The sequence below is a fragment of the Schistocerca americana genome, chromosome X, assembly GCF_021461395.2.
Source record: "Schistocerca americana isolate TAMUIC-IGC-003095 chromosome X, iqSchAmer2.1, whole genome shotgun sequence".
Classification (NCBI taxonomy): Eukaryota; Metazoa; Arthropoda; class Insecta; order Orthoptera; family Acrididae; genus Schistocerca; species Schistocerca americana.
Window position 1 is genome coordinate 577,824,888 of NC_060130.1, and position 24,143 is coordinate 577,849,030.

General features: G+C 36.5%; 1 protein-coding gene across 1 annotated transcript in view; it reads right to left on the reverse strand.

Annotated features, from left to right (window-relative positions):
• Positions 1 to 24,143, reverse strand: part of LOC124556186 (Down syndrome cell adhesion molecule-like protein Dscam2) — a 604,696-nt gene that overhangs the window by 116,870 nt on the left and 463,683 nt on the right. The window contains exons 19-21 of the mRNA XM_047130181.1: positions 13,132 to 13,284; positions 12,893 to 13,048; positions 12,456 to 12,755 (exon numbers count right to left, since the gene is read on the reverse strand). Coding sequence (XP_046986137.1) covers positions 12,456 to 12,755; positions 12,893 to 13,048; positions 13,132 to 13,284 — 609 coding nt within the window. The remainder of the gene's footprint in view (positions 1 to 12,455; positions 12,756 to 12,892; positions 13,049 to 13,131; positions 13,285 to 24,143) is intronic.

Below are 24,143 nucleotides of genomic sequence, written 5' to 3' on the forward strand. Positions count from 1 at the left end.
TATTCCCATGAAGCTGAGGGCTACCTCAGCTATAGTGTAGCTGCTGGCAGGGTCTCCAGTGCCTGCCATCCTGGACAGGCCTCAGTGGATTAATCAGACAAAGAGTGTCACACAAGGCCACATCTCTCCCATTTACATCCTCCTAATCCTTCCCCAGTTTTCCAGATACACAAGCTAAAGTGTGATGCAACCCATGCCGAGGGGTGCGTGACACATGGGAAGACATGTTATTAACAGAGTCTCAGGGATATAGGTACTGGGCAACCTCTCTGAGTAATTAGCTACTGTGGGACTACATGGTGTCTATCAATTAAATCTCCAATGCTTGTGGAACAAAAATGAAGAACAGTGAGCAAAGCAAAATGCTAATGAAATGTCAAGCACAAGAGCATCAGGTTTGGAACTGATGGAAACTGTTTCCTCAATTGGACTGGGTGACAGACCAGTCCAACAAGTGGAAATCATCACTGAGAAGTTGGACAAGGTCAAGATCAAATCTTTGTCTAGCACTCAGAGAAGGAAACTTCTCAAAGAACAAAGAACAAAGGAAGGTAAATAATGGCTTCCTAAACATAAATGGAGGGAACTAAAAGGTCTTGAACCTAAGATCTCCAAAAACGACTGCCTCAGAGTGAATGAGATAATAGAGCACTTTCTGCATCCAAGACAGATAACAAGAGAACAAGAGAGGAATCTAATGCTTCCACATCTCAGGATAAACAGAGCCACAAAAAGCTGAGGCAAGAAACAGGGAAAGAGATTTATTGTACTGCAGCCTCAGTTTTTAGGATGGTGGTTACCCAACAGGGATATCCACTAAGCAACATTGCCTTGCATCAGGTGCAGCTTGTTCATATGGTTCTATTTGAAAAGATTTGGGAGGGTGAAAGTGCAGGCCCTAAATTCAGGAGGGTCTACCTGGACAAGGATTCTCTTTTCTTTGCGTGCAAGGGAGCAGGAACAGTGGACTGGTTTAAGGAGATGGTACCCAAGATGCCTCCATGGTAGAAGGTGAAGCTGCTGGTCAAGGCAGTAGCTGAGCTCTTCAAGATCACAAATTTATCAGTTTGGATACCAAAACTCCTTAAGGATACTCCTGCCAAGTGTATTTAGGATTCTCATGGGTTACTGTTATGATAATCAAAGACATTAGAAGCAACCATACTGGCAAGTTGGGGGCTACAAGTGTTGCAGATAAACCTCCAACACAGTAAAGGAGAAAATGCCACAATGACTCACCTTCTGGGGAGGCAGAAAGTGGATGTGACCCTGATCCAGGAACCCTGCCTATATAAAGGAGGCATTTCAGACCTTGGAGGAACTGAAGGTAAGTTGATTTATGCTAGAAATAGAAAGTACTCTAGAACATGTATTTATGTTAAGAATGGAATTTAATTCTTACTAATGGCTTCTGTTCCTGAGATTTGATGACCTTCAGGATGAAACAGCATGAGAAAGGAAGCATGAGGGAAACTGTATTGGCCTCAGCTTATCTTTCTTACGAGAACAGTACTCCCTTTCCAAAGGAAGTGAGGAGAATGGAAGACAGCTTGGTTTATTGTGATGCTGGTCTGGTGTGAGGAAGTAGTCACACCAAAGCAGATGGGAGCACCAATGTGACTATTAACTTGGATGTAATTTGGAAATCATGTGTAGGGACTGTACCTTCAGGAATAGAAGAAGGGAAGTAGTAATTGACACAGCTTTTGGGTCTACTTTAATTACATCTAACAACAGCACATGGCATTGGAGTCATCCTTATCTGACCACACTTATATTAAGTTTGAAGTTGAAAGGGGTGTTATAAAAAGACTGTGGCCTAAAGGAATCCTAGGAAAACAGACTTGGACACAGATAGAAAAGACCTAAACTCATGCTTATCTGAAGTCAGAACTTCAATAAAGAACTCAGCAGATTTTGAGAAAATGGCAGACGCAGAGACACCTGCCATTACGACATCACTTTTAGAAGCCTGTCCAATCACCAAGAAGTACACAAATATAAATGTACATTGATGTAACAACAACCTGAAAGAGCAAAGGATGCAGGTACAAAGACAGTTCAACCTTGCAAGAAAGAAAGGGCAATAGGCAAAATATCAGGAGGCTCTTGTCAAGTACAACCTTGCAATCAATCAAGAGAAGATGTCATGCTATATTCTGTGAGGAAGTGGAAGGTACAGCTACTTGTGCTAGACTTCATAAAATCCTCACTGGAATACCAACTAATCCAGGAGGTACTCTAAGGAAAGAGAATGGTTGATATACAAAGAAAATGAGTGATACGCTCAAGACATTTCTCTCAATGTTCTTTGGCAGATAATCCAGAACAGGAGTCATTTCCACTGAGGCACTAGTTTACAAGTAATCACAGTGAAAACTGGAAATCTGCCAGAGAATATGTTGATTTCAAAACAAAATCCAATGGGCAGTGGGAACGTTTCAACCACTCAGGTCACCAGGCCCAGATGAATTCTTTCCAGCTCTACCACAAAAAGCAGGAATGAGTTTAATTAGATTCGTATGCAGACTGTTTAGAGTGAGTCTAGCATCAGAAATCATTCCTAATGCTTGGAGGACAGTGAGGGTTGTTTTCATTCTGAAATAAGGGTGAACTGATCATACCAGGGATAAGGATATAAGACCACTCAGTCTGTCTTCCTTTTCATAAAGAAATTAGAAATAAATTAGAAAAACTCATTAATGTGCATGTTTGGGAATAGAGCTTAATTGAGGTTCATCTGCATGTAAACTTACATGAATATCAACCAGGCAAATCACATGAAACAGTGTCAACTCGTTAGGGTGGTAGAGAAAAACTCTACACTTTCAGTACATTGCTCTCTGGATCTGCCAGGATATTAGAGGGGCTTTTAGCAATATCTTCAAATTCAAAGTTAAAGCTGCACAAGAGCAAGGCACTGAGATCACCATATCCAGATGGATTAAGACAATGCCAAGCAAAAGAAAGGTAGAAGCCACCATTATTAATGATTTTTGAAAAAATCATATTTCTGTCATCAGCTGTACAATTATGTTTACTCTCTATTGGTTTAGGTTATTACAACCATCATCACAGGAGAAAAATAGTGTACACCAATGGATCAAAAATACATTTTTGTCAAATATGACTCACTCAAATGTACAACATACATAGCTGTCATAATAGTCTGAACACATTCCACATAAATGTGCTGTGTTTGGCACAAACACAGTAATGCACACTTGGTGAAAACTCCACATTTAATAAGTGTACAGTTCTCATGAAGTGTATAATACTGTACCTGTGCCAAGGCACAGCCAGGTGTTTTGTCCCCAATACTGTGGAACCTAGTGGTGAATGAACTCACTGAAGAATTAAATACTGCAGGCTAGTTTTGGCAAGGAGACACAGATCATTTAGTCACAGTAATAAATGGTAAATTTGTTCGTACTGTTAGAGCAATTGCTCAATTTGCAAAACTGATGCAGAAAACAGGATCTAATGGTCAGTCTCAAGAAAACTGCCATAGTATCATTTACAAGGAAGCATATGCCACACAGTACTGGAATCTCAAGCTTCTCAATAAGAACTATGAATCTGATTTATTAGTCTCATAATGTACATACCCTAAATCATTTGAGTCACACACAGGAGACACATCAAAATTGTGATAAAAGTTCATCATAAACATAGAACAGCTGATGTTAAGAAACAGAATCATAATATAATAGAACTTTGTTACATATACCACAATAAGATCTAACACTGTATTACCCCTCACTCAAATTATCATTTCATCCTCCATGAATTCCTCCATAAAATGATAGCATTTATCCCACAAAATCTGCTTTGGACTTATTTTTAAAACCTGTGGCTTCATATTAAATATGTTTTTGTTGATTAACTTGTTACATGTTGTCATCCCAATATACTCTGCAGACATGCGTATAATTTCAGCTGGTGTGTTGGTAGCACAAAATTATTTTTATTTCACATGTTATATTTGTAGTTAAAATGATTCTCTTCAAATAATGTTTGTCTGCTGTGTAGGAAGATCATAATTTCCTAAATGTATATGGAGAGAACAGTTAGGATTTGTAGTTTCTGAAATAATGGGGATCAAGATTCTCTTTGTTGACCGGTGCACATCTATTTGACAATTTTCTTTTGCAATTTCAGTATCAGAGATGCACTATTTGAACTTGACCAGAAAATTATACCATATCTAATGTAAAACTCAAAATAACTATGATATGCAATTTTTCAAGTAAACTAAGCAAAATTGCTTAGTTTATTTGTCAGGCAGTCAATATGTGTATTCCAGCTTAAATTCTTGTCCACATTTAGTCTCAGGAATTTGATCATCTCAACTTTTTCTATAACTATTGTTGTGTTTTTGTATGTTCCACAAATTTTGAATGTTTGATTTTGAAGTGTACCATATGGGTTTTTGCAATGTTCAGCTCAACCCATTTAACTGGAACCAGTTTTCTAGGGTATCCATCATGCTTATGGTGGAGCTCAGAATTTTTTCTGTGTTGTCACCTTCAATTAAAATAGAATTCTCATTTGCAAACAGAACTGATGGGTAATTTGTGTATCTATGGGTAAGTCATTTACATAGAACAGGAACTGGATTGGCCCCAAAATTCAGCCTTGAGGCATGCCTTGTGATACTATATTCCATTTAGAATAATAATTCACTGCATTTGAGGTGATAGTTACCCTACATTTTCTGTTTTGAAAGTAAGATATGAGCCAATTTAGAGAATTGCCATTAATCCCATATTTGTCTCATTTGTAGATAAGCAAGGCATTGTTCATGGAGTCAAATGCTTTTGTAAGATCAAAGAAGACACCTGCAATTTTACTCCTCTGATCCAGTGATTTGCATATCTTTTCAATAAAGTTACTCACTGCATCCAGAGTGTTCTTTCCTGGTTGAAACCCAAAGTGGTTACTTCGTCATTTTTTACAACAAAATTTTAATCTACTTTCCAGCTACTTTCTTTAACACTTTGGACAGAACTGGAAGAATAGAAATATGGTGATAGTTTCCCATATGTTCCCTCATCCCTTTCTCGAATGGAGGTCCGACTCTGGCATATTTCAACACATCAAGAAAGCATCCCTGTTCAAAAGATCAGTTGAATATTTTAGTTAGGGAAGGTACTATTATGTCACACACTGCTTTAACCACTGTGTAGGTATCCCAGCCTACCCATCTGATTTCTTATTTCTTTAACAATAATATAACATTTTCCACATCGTTTATTGTGACTTATCTAAAATACATGACAAATTCAGCTTCTTGGTGGAGTCCAAAAGGATTTACTTTACTCTGATACTCTGCTACACCAACATCTGACTTTGTCACATTTATGAACAATTAATTTAAACACTCTGGCACTTGAGCTGGGTTTACAATAATGCTATCATATACTTTAATCCTAGATATTTCATTACTACTAATTCTAATGTCTAACTCTGATTTGACAATGGACCACACTGCCTTTGTCTTATAGCATTCAGATGTTAATCACTTTGTTAGAGTACAGGAGACACATTAAAATATGGTTAATACAATTTCACTGATGTAAACTTGTAATTAATAATACGGAGTAATATTTAAATATTGATGTAACTCTTTTGCGAAAAGATACCTTTAACATATTCACATAACAAGAAAATTGACAAACTGCATCCTGCTCAAATATTCAGTAAATCATTTATGAAGTCTTCAGCTGAGTAGTAGCATCACTGAAGGAGAGTATCATGTAGCTTTCTTTCAGTGAATCTAGGTTCATACTCAGAATGTTCTTGGCATTTTGATTGTTGTAAATTTTCATTCCCATATACTCGGAAGTTGGTTGATTGGTTTGGGGAAGGAGACCAGACAGTGTGGTCATCGGTCTCATCGGATTAGGGAAGGATGGGGAAGGAAGTCGGCCGTGCCCTTTCAGAGGAACCATCCCGGCATTTGCCTGGAGTGATTTAGGGAAATCACGGAAAACCTAAATCAGGATGGCCGGATGCAGGATTGAACCGTCGTCCTTCCGAATGCGAGTCCAGTGTGTAACCACTGCGCCACCTCGCTCGGTATACTCGGAAGTCTGAGCATCTAAGTTTAAATGATAAGCAGAGAGTTTAAAATTTTCTTTATTTATTTGATTATAATTGTAATCAAAGCAGTTCTCCATGCCCAATTCTAAACTGCTACATAAACAATGATAATACCATGGATAGCTGGAGTGGGTGCTTAGCAATTTCAGGTTTTTAAATGGTAGGTGGTATGATTTCCTTGGATGCAGAGCACATGTTTCCAATAATTCATTTCCACAATTTTAATATGCACATTAAGTTGCTTGAATTTCTCCAAAAACAATAGCAACCTTGTAATTGACTGGAAGTAGCTATGATGTGCAATTTTCCTTGTGTTCATATCAGAGGCTTTAGCTAAAAATTGCGTCACTGAAAGAAAGCTACATGATATTCTGCTTCAGTGATCCTTTGCAAATGTAAAGCCACATAGTTTGTTTACTTGAAATTCCAGATATTTGTTCCAATTTAAATTTTTGTCAAGGTTTAATCCTAAGAATTTCAAAGAATCCACTTTTTCTAGATTTCGATTTTTATGGTTTATTTTAATTTCCTGGGTTGTTCACCATTTGTTATCAGCTGGATCACATGGGTTTTTGGGACTGTTCATGGTTAATACATTGAGGTGAAATCATATTTCTAACTGATATATCGTATTCATGATGCAGACACGGATAGTTTCTGGCTCATGGTCCTTAATTAATACAGATATGTCATTTGAAAATAAAACTTATGGGGTATTTATATTGATTGATAGGTCATTAATGCAGAATGCAGAATAGAAATTAAGTCCCATAAGATTTCACACACACACACACACACACACACACACACACACACACACACACACACACAGAACAGAACAGAACAGAAACAAAATAGGTCCTAGGATAGAGCCTTGAGGGACACCTTGTGTTATTGTCTTCAATTCCGAAAGAATAATTTGTTACATTTGTAGAGACAATCATTCTTTGTTTCCCATTGCACAAGTATGACGTAAGCCAATGTAGAACAGTACCCCCAGTTCCATAGCTGTCAAGTTTATGTGTAAGAAGTGCTTAATTTAGTGTGCCAAAGGCTTTTGTGAAGTCACAAAAGACCCCTGAAACTTTATTTTTGTTGTCTAATGATGTGCTATTCTTGTCAACAAACTTGTTAATTGCATCTATAGAGATTTTTTGACACATGAGGCCAAATTGATTTTTCAAAATAATCTCATACTTTTCAGTAAAATTTTGAATATGGAAAGCAAGAGCTTTTTGGAATACTTTTGACAGAATTGGAAGAAAGAATTGAGATGATAATTTGCCATACTCTTTCTTGATCCTTTTCTGAACAGCAGTTCCACTTCTGCATATTTCAGCACCTCTGCAAAACATCTTGGTTCAAAAGATTAGATTATTGTTATAGATAATGGGAGTCCTATTATTTTATACACAAATTTAAGAACTTTTGTGTGTATCCAGTCCCAGCCTGCAGAATTTTTCGTTTTTCAGTGTTAATATAATATTTTCTACTTCCAGTGCTGACACTGTTTAAAATTTGTGATGCATTCGGACATTTGATCTACTCTGAAGGGACATACTTTGTTGTCACACTGACATCTCACTTTGCTACATTAATGAAGAATTCATTCAAGCATTCTTAGATCTGAGCTGTATTTACAATAACCTCATCATCAAGCTTGTTTGCACAAATTCCATGACTAGGGGCCCCAATACCTAATTCAGATTTCACAATTGACCACACTGCATTTGATTTATTCTCATGTCTTAAAAATAAACTACTTCTTGCCATTTGCTTTGCTGCCTTACTGACTTTCTTAAATGTAATTTTATAGCATCTAGCACATTCAGCAAATCAGTAGTTTAATTATATCTTGGTTCACTATGTAGCTCTCTTCTTAGCACTAGAGATTTCTGTACCTTCAGAGATAGATTTCAATTTTTCTGTCATTTTATTAAAAGAAGTTTTAGGTGGAAATGTTTCACTGAAAACATTTACAAAATTGCATAAGAATGCTTAAAAATTTGCACTACTTGAACTACAAGTTGTACAACTTTGCTTCCGCCATTTTTTCCCAACATTTGAAGCTTTAATGAAAAAAATTGGTTACACATGTATCATTCAAAGTATTTTCCATAGCTGGCCCCTACTTCCTGCCATCTTTTGGGCAGTGTACAAATCCCGCATTGAAAAAATTGTTCATCTTTTGAAGTGATTCATGAATCGATCCATTTTATGACTTCTTCATGAGATTGCAAGTGTTGGTCAACCAGGCCATGCGCCATTGATCTAAACAGGTGATAGTCAGAGGATGCAATGTCTGGACAATATAGCGGGTGGGGTAGGACTTCCCATTTCAATGTTTCCAAGTACGTTTTGACCTCTTTTGCAACATGGGTTCAAGCATTGTCCTGCTGCAAAATCACTTTATCGTGCCTCTCATTGTATTGCAGCTTTTTGTCTTTTAATGCTCTGCTGAAATGTATTAATTGCATTCGATAATGAGCACCTGCAATTGTTTCACTTGGTTTTAACACCTCATAGTACATGACACCGAGCTGGTTCCACCAAATGCAGAGCATGCTCTTGGAGCCGTGAATCTTTGGTTAGGCTGTCGACGTGGAAGCAAGGCCGGCATATCCCCATGATTTTTTGCATTTAGGGTTATCATAATGAACCCATTTTTCGTCCCCGGTCACAATGTGATGCAGAAATCCCTTCCATTTTTGCCTCTGAAGCAACTGTTCACAGACACACAAACGCTACTCAATGTCTCTTGGTTTCAGCTCACACGGGACCCAAGTTCCTCCATTCTGAATTGTGCCCATAGCGTTGAGTTGTTTTGAAATGGCTCGCTGAGTTACTCCCACTAATTGTGCCAATTCTTGATGAGTTTGATGTGAGTCTTCACTCAGCAATGTCTACAATTCTGCATCTTTGAAAACATTCTCTCTTCCACCATTATGACAGTCTATGATGCTAAAATCACCATTCTTGAGGTGTTGAAACCACTCACAACACGTTTTTTCACTAATACCGTCCCTACTATTCATACCTGAGAGCATTCAATGAGACTCAGCCGCTGTTTTCTTCATACTGAAACAAAATATTAACACTTCCTGCAAATGATGAGAATCAGGCTCATAAAGTGACATTTTCAATCAAGAACAACTTTATAATGAAGACACAAATTGACTAATGTCTGAATGAGGTAATGTTGACTGAGGTCCAAGCTAACTGCCTCAGGTCTGCGATCAGTTTCTTTTGACCACTACTTACCGTTGTCACTACCTATCGGCAAACGGCCGAAGCAAAGTTGTACACCTTGTATTTTGCTGAAAGTGCCATTCTATCTCATTCAGCCTGTCATGATTGTGATCTGGCAGCTCAATGAATAATGATGAATGATCAGAAACTCACAATTTCAAAAAAAAATTCTGTACATCTTTAAAAACACAATTCATTAATAATTCATTAAAATTTTGTAAATACATGTATGTGACTGTGCATTTCCCCTCACTGATTCCAAAAAAATTAATTTGAAACTGTATTTTTTTATTAAGTTAATGAATTTTAATGCTTCACCATTTTCACACTGATCTTGAAATCGGCAGCAGTTATATATATTTTTTTCTATTTCTTTTTATTGAGGTGTTCTTGTAAAAACAAAATTTACGTAGGAAATGCTCTGTTGTGTCTTTCCTTTGGATTCTATAAACTGAGATTATAACATTATTTATGTTACTTAATTCAACATACCAACCCCAAGATAGTAGAATCCTCATTTAAATAGTTAAAGTCAGCTCTTACATGGTAATCTGAATCTGAATGGGGTAGCCCTGGATGTGAAACTATCATGGAACTCTCACATAAAGAATATACATTCTAAGGCAAAATACACTCTCATGAATATCAGAAGGGCCTGTAGTAAAAACTGGGGTATAGTGAATACACTACACTGTAGTACGAGCTATGATAATTTATGGGGCTACAGCAGGGAGGAATGAAGTAGAACAGAAGGTGGCTGCTCAGGAGACTGGCAAGGTGCAGAGACCAGCCTGCTTAGCCATAACAGGCAGAATAAGCAGCACAACCACTGGGTTTCAATGGAGGTAGGGGTACTCAGTTTAAAAACTGAAAATAACTAAATACCTTTAGGATACCCAGTATCTCACACACCAGTATAGTGAGTGCGGCAAATATGGGAATGGTCAGGGAAATACTGGCTGAGCATACAATAACTTCTAGCTTCTTCAATAAACCTTTCAGTGAACCTGTTGGAAGGAGGGAGCAGTGGAACAATGAACCCCAAAACCATTCAGGATATATAGGGTACAGACTATACTAGAGAGAGCAATCTCTCTAGAGAAGCTGCCCACTGTATTCCATAAGGAAATATCTGCTATCAGAGTGTACACAGAGGAGTACTTGTTTAGGTGCTACAAGGATCATGGAATCCACAGTTATTCAGAAAGCCAGGTGGCTCTGAAATCTCTATCAGCCCCTCCAACAAGATCAAAGAGAGATGCAGAATGCCATGAAGCCATTGTGAGGCTAGTGAAATGCAAGACGGTAAACCTGCTGTGGGCCCCTGACCACTCAGATATTCATGGCAATGGACAAGCTAATAGGCTGGCCAGGACAGGTGCTATGACTCCATTTTGTGGTGTGGGATCTATTCTAGCCATCATTAATGCAATATGAAAATCAAAATTATGTAGCTCGATCAGAAGGTAGCACACAGAATATTGGACTATTATGTGAAAACAAAACCGTTGCAAGTTAATGATGCTGAAGGAATGTTCTGAGAGAAGTTCTGTAATCCTGTACTTGAATAGGAGACAGAATAGAGTGATGGTAAGACATATGACTGACCATGAAAACTTTAAGAAACACCTATATACTATGGGTATACAGGAACGACCTCCAAGTGTAAACTGTGTGGTGAGGAGGATGAGACCACACCACACCTAATCTTCCAATGTGAAACACTGGTGGGCAAAAGACACAGTATATTTGGATCATTAAGTTCTGAAAAAATCATGTTGAATAAGGAATTAGTAAAGCATCTCCTTCAACTCTTTCTGAGTGCCAGTTAGTTTTACTAGAATCACAGGGGGTGAAAATGCACAATAAAATCAGTTTTAGTGAGGGCAACAGTGTCTTCCTGTGCTAATTAAATCAAATCCATTGGCACCTAGATGATTTGGAATGTAGGAGGAATGTACTGTTTGTTTTCATGTTGCTGTCCATGAAAACAGTGATGTCTGAGACAGCTAGCACCTGCAACAAGCTACATCACATAGGATCCACAAACAGTACCAGCTATGATAGATTTGTCAGCAACAATCAACACTTCAAACTGAAAGCATACACAAAAATTCACACAGAACTGAACTGCTTCCTTATCAGATATTGCTTTTATTTCTACATACATATAATTTTGTAGTAAAATCCTATATTCCACAGTTAAATAAATCCCTGAACCATCCCAAAATTACAAATGTTAAACAACTGCAGGAGATAAGAACCCAACTGTTAACTCACAGATATCAACAGAGATTTATCTAGGGGAGAGGCAAAATGCTGAAACTGCCATGTTTGATACAAACATCAGTTTCAAGATGTGAAATGCTGCAGGAACTGAATTCTATTGGTCACATAGGATACTTGTCACATCCTAAGGAGTTGATAGCTATCCACTCAGTATACAAAAAAATCTTCTGTACTCCATCCAGATTCCAGAGAAAAATGGAGGGGGGGGGGGGGGGAATTGAGTACCCTACTTGACTTCATTGCCATTGTGGGATGCCTATGTGGCAATCTGTATGTCACCGGCTAAAGGTTATAACCATTTTACCAAGGCAGATGAGTTACACCGCTCAGCAATATGATAAGCTGAGGTATAATGTGGCTTTGAAAATCATCATTAGAAGCATTTTCATTAAAATAAACTTACATTTGTACAGTACATAATAACTGTTATGCTGCTATTGCCATACTCATATAACTGGTTAAGTATATAGAAAAATTAATAGCGTTTGACTAATGCAACCAAATAATCAGTAGTTTTTTCATAGGCATTTCAAATAGTGGTAATGTCTTAATGGATATCTTGATTTGATCCACATCACTAAGAGTTCTTCCTCATTAAAAAACATGTATGCTATTGCCTTCACTATGTGCAAATAACACAGTCTACTTGTAAAGAATGAGGTTTAAACATTATTTGTAACAAAAGAGGTGCTCAAATCTTATATATGCAGTGATAAAATCATTTCATACATTTTATTTCATGTGAGAACATAAAAAATTGTAACAGACTTATGCAGCTTTGATGAAGTTTACCAAAATTGCACATAGATTACCTTTTGACTCTGGTGTCACTGATGTCACTGGTGTACTCTGACCTTCTCCAATTTTGGTAAAAGCAGTAACCCAGAACTCATATCTCAATCGTCTTTTAACTCCAGGAAGAGTAAACCGTAAATCTGACATTGACAGATGAAGGGCTGAGCGAGCATCTACTTGATGCCCATTATCTACAATACGTATGTAAATGACATACTTCACTATAATACCATTTGGGTGAGTTGGAGGTAACCAAGTAACCACTGCTGTATCTGGTGCTTGTAGTAGTGCTTTAATTCCAGCTGGAGCACCTGGAACTAAAACCATTTTAATAGCAGGAATGTGACCTATAAATAGTGACTGCAAATAACCAAACTCATTTTTAAAAATGGATCAATTAATAAACATTAGGAAAGGTTATATCGAAGCTAGTCACATATATTACAAAGCTTACCATCTTCCTTTGTCATACAGAACACTTTTGGTGATTTTACACCATCACCAACACGAGTAAAGGCTAGTATCTGAACACTGTAGTTTGTGAATTTGAAAAGACCATGCAAAACTGTAGTAAGTGTTGGTGTCATTTTAGTCCTTGTTTCATCTATGTCTGGAAAAGAAAGATATCCTTTGATAGAACACATCAGTGATCACAGTTCACAAGTTTACAACCATTATATCACATAAAATTACCCTGCTGTTGAGAGGGTGACACTGGTTCATAAATAAGTCTGTACCCTTGGATTACACCATGTACCAATGATTCTGGCGGAGGTTGCCAGCTGACTTGTAGAGATTCTGAAGACAGTGCTGTACATCGAACATCTCTGGGTGCAGCCTCTGGAACTACACAAATGAAAAAAGAAAGAAGATCAAGAAATGAAGACAGGAAGGGAGTTATAGACTCACACAAATTTCCATGTATAACTAAAGAAATAATACGGTAATGTACAAATGATTTAAGGCATCCATGGCTACATAAAGAAAATTGCAAAAATATAACGATCAAACTTCACAAAAGCATAATTTACATTTAAATTGTGTACCAATAAATAAAACAGTTTTTGTCATGAAACAACCTTAAATTTTTGGCATGATCAATAGCTAATAAGATCTCAATAAGAATGACCCAATAACTGATCTTCAGGTGCGCACATTACTTTTCCTAGAGATAAAGAGGGGTTTTCAAAAATTATTGAAAAAGTGTTCCTTTCAAAACTAATTACATTCTTTGACAAGAATAATATTTCTGGATGTCAACATGGCTTCAGACCACAGCGACTAATTGAAACAGCCACTTTCAGTCTGATAAACCATGTCTTTAATGCAGTGGACAACCACAGAAATATCTCAGGTTTATTCTTGGACCTAACAAAAGCTTTTGATGTGATTGATCATTTGGAATATCGCTCTCAGGTAACTGAAATTAAGTACACAGAAGGAAATGACCTCCAAGTACTCCTTTCAGAACCACGTGGACTAAGCCAAGGTGTTCCACAGGACTCCATTTTAGGTCCCTTTTTTTTTTTTTTTTGTCTACATAAATGATTTCCCATTATACGTTAGGGATTCTGTACCAGTACTGTTTGCAGATGACACCAGTCTATTGATTGAAGGGAATCAAGAAGAAAATCTTACTGCATTTGCAAAAAATATTACAGAAAGAGTGCCTGAATGGTTTACCAGAAACAGGCTAATAGTTAATCCCCAAAAAACCGTACTCGTGAATTTCCACACTGATCAAAATAAAAATACGGCACAATCTGTAATATGTATAGATAACCAAAACATTAGTGCTGTCAATGAAACTAAATTTCTCGGGATTCATATCCAGGAGAATCTTAAATGGAGCACTCACATCACATCCCTAAATTCAAAACTAGCAAAAATGAGCTATGTAGTAAGAATTATCTGCAACAGTACTTGTGTAGAAACAGTTAGGGCTGTATAATGTGCTCTTGTACATTCAATACTGAAGTACAGTATCATTTTCTGGGGAAATGTACACCAGGCCATAACAGTTTTCAGGAAACAAAAGGCTATTATAAGAATAATGAAACGAGTGAGCAGCAGAAAGCCATGCAAACGCTTCTTCAAAGATCTAAAGATCCTACCCCTTCCCTGCATTTATATACTGGAGGTAGTCACGCATGTCAAAAAAAGCATACTGAGAAAAGAAAACATTTTTTCTCAAAACAAAAGTGTCCATGATTACAGTACCAGGTCAGACAGTGACATACATGTCACTGTCACATTGTAACACAACATTATGCCAAAAAGGTGTATATCATGCTGGAACAAAACTTTATTACAGATTACCAAGACATATAAAATCTCTTCCTGAACTACAAAGCTTTAAAAAGTATGTGACAGCCTACCTTCTGAAAAACTTCTACTATTCAGTCTCACAGTATCTTATACAAGAAAATATGAAATTTGTTTCTTTAATTGTAGAAATTTGTAATTATTAACTTTATAGATCCAATTTGTCATAAAAATTTAAATCATGTATGTTTGACGTTTGAAAAACCAATAGCTAAAAAAGGTTTTCTGTCCAATATCCTGTGTACAATATATGTACTGAAAAAGGGATTTATATGGACAAATAAATAAATAAATAAAAATGGAAACACACTATACTACTAAGGGATGGAGATAGGACAGATAGACTAGTTGTGGAATGGCAAGTGTGTCTGTACCAGAGGAACAAGGAATGGATACGTTCAGTAAATTAAATTTTTTATATTTGAAGGGTCCACAGGAAAAAGGGGTAAAAAAATTAGGTTATTACAGTTTCAGAAAGCTTTCAACAAGCTGCTTTTATCAGTTTTTGTTTCATGGAAAGTAGGGGGATAGTGTCAAAGTTCAAGCAGTTTAAAAATATAGCATCCACAGTAAAAAGGGGGTAAGTCAATGTCAAACTACAAAAAAATGAGGTTAGTCAGTTGTCAGCAATGGTCACAACTGTTGCTTACATTCCATTGCCTATGATTATCAGGTGTTGAGTATGTGTTGTTGGAGAGGTTAAGGTAGTGCTTTGTGTGTTGTGTGAATTCGTTAGTTTGTTTTACATTTTAACTGAACTGTGGAAGTGAGCATGGAAAATGAAGATGAGGAAAGTATCACCTTCAGCTAACTGTCACATTCAACACAGAAAGCAGGTCACAGGTCAACTTTCCAACATGAGAAAAAAAACTTTTATCATCCACCCATGAATTAGGGCCAGACTGTAAATGTTTTCAGACTACCACTGATGCAGAACATGGGTATATTATATCTAATTATAACAAAAAGACTGTGAATGAGCAGAATGATTACTTTGCAGGCCTAATTAATGTAAATAGTATATTGCAAAGGAGACCTAGGTAACCAGGAAATGAAGCTAAATTTTGTGACAACAGTTATTCATATCGTGTAAGAGTGAAGAGGGAGAATTCTGTCACTGAAGTAAATGTTTGTTCTAAAGCCTTTACATCTTTTCATGGAATATCTAAAAAAAAAAAAAAAAAAAAAAAATAGAAGTAACACAATGTCATCTGAAAAAAGGTGTGAGTCCTTAGGATGGTCAAGGCCAATACTCTAATCGGAAACATCATGTGACATCAGAGACACTTGACACAGTTCACCAACCCATTAGTTCATTTAAAGGTGAACAAAGCCATTACAGCTTGAAAACCTCTAGGAAAGAGTATCTCCCACCAGGTCTAAACATCAGTAAGGTGTATGAGTTATTTAAGAAATTATACCCTAGTCAACCTGTGTTGTATGAAAAATACAGATTTGTTTTCAATACAGAATTTAATGTCAGTTTTGGGTACCCTAGAATGGAAACTTGTAGTTACTGTGATAGGCATGCTGCCAAAATTCAAGTTGTTGAACATGCTTTGAAATCGTACCTGGAAAATATCTCAGAAAGGGTGAGTGCAGAAAAAAAATCAATTAACTGTCAATGTGAAAAAACTTCACTTATTAAAATCTGATATGTTTTATACTTGTGAAAGAAGTTCTAAAGCAAACAACAAGGCATCAAAAGAATGTGAAACTATTACTATGGATTTACAGAAGAACTTACCTATCCCTAACATCACAACTAAGGACATGTACTACAAGAGACAGTTAACTTTGTGCATGTTTAATATTCATATATTGTCAACCGATGAATCATATTTCTTCATGTATGATGAAACAGTAGCCCACAAAGGATCTAACAAGGTCTCTTCCTTTTTGTTTTATTTTGTGATGACAATTCTTGATACCTATGTTAGAAAATTAGATGTATTTTCAGAATCTTGTGGGGGGCAGAACAGGAATTGGACTACTTTCCGCATGCTGCATTACATCATTCATCATGTCAAGAGACTTGAGTATGTGAAAATGACTTTTCCAATCTGTGGCCACTCGTATTTCAAATGTGATCATAACATGGCCAGAAAAAAATAAAATAAAATAAAATAAATGAATGCCTAAAGACTGGATAGAGGAAATAGAGAGCTCAAGAGCAAAATCTGCACCTCTTCATGTTGTTGAAGTAGACAGGGAGTTTGTGAGAGATTGGACTACATGCCTCAGTCAGTTATATTTCAAGAAATGCCCATTTCCTTCTAGACCAATAAGAGAATTAGTGACTGCAAAAGAGCATCCCCAATTCTTGGAATACAGAAGTACATTCCATGGCCATTGGGATTGGCACGTTATCAACAAGCCACTTATGGTTCCAACAGAACAACCTCAGGCTCAAGAAGAGTTCTTTTTACCTGATTATGCATACAAGGGAGAGTCTTTTTGGTTTCATCCTTATTTGTATTATCATATATTTTTTGTATTACTTACTTAAAACAGTTTTTATTTTAAATTTTGTAAACAACTACCACTACATTTACTTTGTGCAAAACCTATAAGAATGTGTTTTTGTTGTAGGTGCACAACCTATTACTTATGAAATGATGCAGACCTACAGTAGTTAAGGATATTTTATGGAGAAGAAGCTAGGCAGTTTTTTTCCCAGCTGCCAAAACTGGAAAAAGGACAAAAGTGTAACAAGAAACTGTGTCATCAAGATGACACTATTTTTCCAAAACCAATAAGTGCAAGTGCTAAGAAGAAGACCCAGAGAGGAAATGAATAAACAATGAATGAACATATTTTACAAAGAAATTGTTTGGGCCTAAAAAGTTTTGTTCTGTTTGTAAAGAATTAATTCTAGTCTATAATTTACTGTCTTATGACATTAATGATTTTTTCATAACTAATAAACTTCTGCACATTCATTTGTTGCATTGTTAGTTCTAATTGCACTAGGTTTGGCACAGTTAAAGAATTAGCAAGATTTACTGTCATTCTCCCTTTGATAATGACTTACCCTCTTTTTCCCTACAAAAAATTGAAGTTATTGAATATAATATTTTCTTTTGAGTGTTACAGTACCTTTACACAAAAACCTTGTAGAGGTATCTAACGACTATAAGTAAGGCTACGCTAGAGATAAATTTCAAGAGGATTTGCTAAAAATTGCATTTGGTACAGGATTGGTGTTAAAATCTTCTTTCCTGAAAAATTAAGAAGAACTGACTTATCTCCTTTTTCCTGTGGAATCTTCACTTGGAAAAGGCCTGGAGCTATGGGAAGATTCCAGTTGGATTACATCTTAGTCAGATAGAGATTCCAGAATCAGATACGGGATTGTAAGGCATACAAAGGAGACAGTATAGACTCAGTTCACAACTTAGTAATGATAAAGAGTTTAAGAGAATTGATGAAGAGTTAAAAAGATAAAAGTTTAAGAGAATAGTCTGGAAGAATCAATGTGGAATGAAGTGGGATACTGAAGTACTGACGAATGATGAGCTGCATCTGAATTTCTTTGAGGTAAAAACAAATACTACAATAGGCACTTCACTCGAAGAGAAATGGACAACTCTAAGAAGATGGATCACATAAGCCCGACAAACAGATATAGACTGATAGAAGGTAGGTAGCTGTGAAGAGATATTGAGTAACAACAGAAGTATTTTCAGTTGATTCATTAAAGAAGGAGGTATAAAAATGTTCAGGAAGAAAAGGAATTGAGCAACAAAAGTCACTTAGGAAGTGACATAAATATGAAGTGCAGGACAGTGAAGACAAATCAGCTGCAATGATGATGATGATGATGATAATAATAATAATAATAATAATAATAATGTTCATCAGAGGGATTGATTCAGCATGCATAAAAAGCAAAACAACCTTTAGCAAAATTAACACAGAAAAATCAGACCAACCTTTGGTGAAATTAAACGCAAAGGTATCAATATTAAAAGTGGAAGATGAATTCCACAATTAAACCCAAAGGAGAGAATGGGCTTGTGGAAAGAGTACACTGAAGACCACAATGAAGGGGAGAAAATGTCTGATCATGTGATAAAAGATGAAATGGTGGTGGATATGGGAGACGTAAGTGATCCACCATTAAAGTCAGTGTTTAATAGAGATTTAGAAGGCCTGAGTTCAAATAATGTAGAAGGTATAGATACCATTCTTTCAGACTTTCTAAAATCATTTGGGGAAGTGGTAACCGGATGAATATTCAAGATGGTTAGTAGAATCTAGGACTCTGTAGACACGCCATCAGACCTATCTCTCAATCAGCTTAATGTCTCGTCATCCCAGTCTCTAAAGCGAATAATATCAAGATGATTGGAAAAGAAATTGATGATCTGTTAGATGACAATCACTGTGGCCTTAGGAAAGAAAAAATCATCAGAGAAGCAGTTCTAACATTATATTTGGTAACAGAAGCAAGACTTTAGAAAAATCAAAACAGATTCAGAGAATTTGTCAACCCAGGAAAAGCATTCCACAATGTAAAATCGTGCAAGATGTTCTGAATTCTCAGAAAAATGCATGTAATAAATAGGGATTGTCAGATAATACACAATACGCACAAGAACAAAGAGAGAAAAATAAGAATGGAGGATGAACAAAAAAGTGCTGAAATGCATTTTTCACCCCTGTTGATCAATATATACAACTAACAAGCACTTATAGAAATAAAAGAAGGGTTCCAGGGTGGGATTAAACTTTTGGGTGAAAGCATGTCAATGATAAGATTTGCTGATGAAATTACTATTATCTTCAGTGAAAGTGAGGTAGAATAGAATGGAATGAACAGTATAATAAGCACACAGTATTAACTAACAGAAAAAATAGAAAGTGATAGTAATGAGGAGTAGCATAAATGGGATTAGCAATAAACTTGACATCAAATTTGGGGACAATGAAGCAGATGAAGTGAAGAAATTTGGTTCATCTTCTCCTCAACATGTGATCATTCAATTTATGTTGTTCACAACTGCTGTCCCTAGGAATTAAGTTGAATTGACGTTCTTTGGATCTGTGTGATTTACTGTGTAATCAAAATGTAATGGATTCCTTTTAGTACTCATATGGATGACCTCACACTTTTGATTATTTAGGGTCAATATCCACATTTCACACCAAACAGATATTTTGTCTAAGCCTTTTTAGTTGGTTTTTTTTCTTCTGAGGGTGTTATCAGATGGTAAATGACAGCATCATCTGCAAAAAATCTATAATGGCTGCTCAGATCAAATCCTAAATCATTTATACAAATTAGAAACTGTAGAAGACCTAGAACACTTCCTTGGGGAGTGCCAGGTATCACTTCCATTTTACTCAGTGACTTTCTATCAGTTGCTATGAACTGTGAGCTTTCTGACGCTAAATCATGACTCTAGTCACACATCTAATTCAATACTCCATAGGCACACAATTTTATTAAAAGCAACTTCTGACGAATAGTATCAACAGCCTTCTAGAAATATGGAACCAATCTTAGATCCCATGTCAACAGGACTCATTACATCACAAAAATAAAGAGCTAGTTCTGTTCCACAAGAATGACATTTATTTATTTCATTTATTGAGGTAATTCATAATGTTTGAAAAGAGTGTATGTCCCAAAATCCTTACGCAAATCAGTGTCAGTAATATTAGTCTGTAATTCAATGGATTACTATCATTTCACATCTTCAGTATTGGTGTGACTTGTGCGACTTTCCAGTCGATAGGTATGCATCTTTCATCAAGTAAGCAGTTGTATATGACAGCTAACTATGGACCTGTTATTTCAGCATAATCTGAAAATAATGTAATTAGTATTCAATCTGGATCAGAAGACTTTCCTTTATTATCTGATTTTAGCTGCTTTGTTACACTGAGGATATCTACTTCTAAGTTACTCATGAAAATTTTATTGATGTAAACTAAGTGAAAAACTATGTAGTACATTTGCTCAAATGATGAGCTTCAAATATTTTTTCTCTAGGAATAATTGTCAAATTGAGGACAGGGACACCTGGAGACAGACATTACAAGATCTGCAACTGGGACATGCTTAAAGTAAAGCTACTTCCAGTTTCAACAGACTGTACAGTCAGTCACATCAGTTATCAGTGGGATCCCCTGTGAGCCTTCTGTTAGCTGAAATGTTTATAGACAATTTTGAAAAAAATGTTTTTTCATGAAGAGCTCATAAGTTCTATTTCAGTCCCAGGCCATGTGTGTGGGTGACATAGTATGCTTGTAGACAGGTACCACCAGACAATTAAAGAAATTTTTCCAATATTTAAATTCATACCACAGTAAAATCAAATTTACAGTGGAGGTGAGAGAGGACTCAATCAACTTCTTAGACATTACCACTGGCATTAGGAAATAAAAATATTTATTAAAGACATACAGCAAAGTAACTACTACAGAAACAATAATGCATGCCAATTTCTGGCATCCTGTGACACATAAACATGCAACTTTCCATTCCATGGTACACTGCCTGCTATTTATACTACAAACCAAATAAGATTTTAAAAATGAATTGAAAATAATTAAATAAGTTTTATACAGTAATAGTCCTACCCTAATCGATAAGATACTTAGAATGAAGAGACAGAGGATAACAGAATTTTTGTATCCTCCTCAGAAAACAATAAACCACACTGACAATAAATGGGTCCCCATGCTATATTTAGATAGGTCTTCACAGGTACTTGCCAGCATACTAAAATCCAGGACAAACAGGGTGTTCATTTTAACTGAAGACTTTGAAATACCTCAAAAACTACACATCAGATAAAAAAAATTATAATTCCAATTTGTTTGTCTTGGAGTGCACATCCAGTGATACCACACTAAAACCCCCAACCCATCCCATGCATGAGTTGTGGTGAGGGGTCAGGCAACTTTGAAATCTTCAGCAGGAACCCCCATTTTTTATTGCAGATTATGATTATATGGCAAAATCTACATACATTTTGTCTTAATCATTTTCCTCACTTGCCACAGATGGTGCTGTAATCTGACGTATAGAAACAGGTACACCACCATAATTTATAATGTTATTCAATGGTCCTTGACTATACCATGGCACATGGGACCTCATCTACATGCTGCAAGGATAGGTCAGGCCAGTATTTCATAACTTCTAATTGCAAACTCCATTTTATTCCCCCAACATTTCAAACAGGGGCTACATGACACACCACTGGGACCGTGGCTCAAGGTGAATGCTACTCTACTTTTACTATTAGAGTGAGTGTTCAAACATAGTACTTCCAACTTCAATACACTTACTGATCCACTTTTCAAATGACCGTACACAGGACAGAATCATATCTGCGGGAATGTAAGCACAGACATTTCTGATGTGTTGTCCATGTCTTCATGGCCTGTTGGCACTTGCTGAGACACCTTATCTTTAATTATCCTCACAGAAAGAAATTCAGTGACATCAAATCTGGTGACCTAGCAGCCCAATTAATAGGGCCACCTCTGCCTATCCGCTGACCAATGTGAATACAGTGTAATGCCTCCTGTGCTTCAATTCCTTAATATGTAGGACAACTATCATGCTGAAACCACATATGTTGTTGAATGTCCAGAGCCACATCCTGCAGTAGTAGCAGTAGTTCCTATTCCAAAAATGTTCAATATTTGTGTCAATTCAATGTGCTGTTGATAAAATGTGGACCAATGAGTTTGTTTCCCATGATACCAACCCATAAGTTAACCAACCGAGGACACTGATGGATAACTTGCTGTAATTAGTTGTGATTATCTGCACTCCAGTAATGTATGCTATGCCAGTTAATGCTACTGTGGTTTGTGAATGTAGACTCAATGGAAAATAGTACTTTGGCAAAGAACGTGGTGGTCATTTGCATTTGTTGATGTGCCCTTTCACTAAGCACTACCCAGTAATGGAAATCAACATCAAGACATTCTTGATACAGTGACACATGATACGGCTGATAATATGATGAAGCAGTATTGTGACAATACTATCTATGGGACATATGGGAATTGCAGTGTAATTACTGGGTGTTTATCCATGGGTTGTATTGTGCTGCCGTTACTACTGCTGTTTCCTTAGCCTCTCCAGCAACAGGGTGTTTCTTTCATTTCCTTTAGCATGTCTGCCTGCTACCATTGGACATAAAAGAATTCACAACCATGTAAAAGAATGAATGAGAGTGAGTTTTCTATGCAAAACATTTGGCAGCTTCAACATTTCTTCTACTTTCTCTGTAAATTATGATCATTTCAATTTTTTATTTTGTGGTTGCAACATTCATAATCCACTTGCACATTTGTTCTCCAAATGGTAGGTAGGTGTGCAGGCAATAAACACAGTACAAATATTATAATGTTTAGAGCCACTATCTGTTCTACGTCTGCATGATACATGAGCTCCGATTACAGTGTACTGACTGTTACTATACATCTTAGTTCGCTACATGGCCATTGGCACATTTAGTAGTGCCATGTTCCATATGTTGGAGGAATACAAATTTGTGAATGGGTTTCCAGTTAGAAGCTATGAAATACTGGCCTGTCCTACACCTGTAGCATGGAGGTGGGGTCTCATGTGGCATTGGATATTTGAGGGCCATTGAGTAACATGTTGTAAATTATGGTTGTGTACCCATTTCTATTCCTCCAATGAGAGTGCCATGTGTGGCTAAATAAAGTAAATGCTTCAGACAAAACGTATGTAGATTTAGCTGTAGAATCATAATCTGCAATAAAAAGCAGGTGTTTGCATTGAAGATTGCAATTTTGCCCCCACCACCCACGCACGGAGTGAGGTGGTAGGTCAAGTGTGTTATCATTTGTTGCCCCCTCTGAGACAAACTAACTGGAATTATAACTTTTTTTCATCTGATATCTTGTTTTCAAGATGTTTCAATGTCTTCAGTTAAAATGAACAGCCATACTAAGAATACTGTTGCTCAAATTCTGTTAAACAGTAAAGACAAGGATCCATCTTTTGAGTGGAGTATAATAGGAATTCCTTCAATTTGCATGGCAAATTACATGTTGGTCAAACAAGTGGGGCTGTAATTACTAGAATAACTAAACATGAAAGGAGCTGAAGACTGAAAAAGGAAGATTCCACATTTGCTGAAGATGCTCTGAGTAAATATCATTCTTATGATATTAAATGTGATGTTTTCTATGGAGCATATAAAGGCAAAAACTAAGCTTTCTCAAAATTGTGGCTTCCAACAAACACTAATCACAGAATCCTGACTTAATCCATAATGCTCAAGTACAGTTCCATTATTCACTCATTTCTTTGTCTCTTCATAACAGTCACCCATTGCTTCATCCACATTTAACACTGTAGTCTGTGCCAGTATTCACTT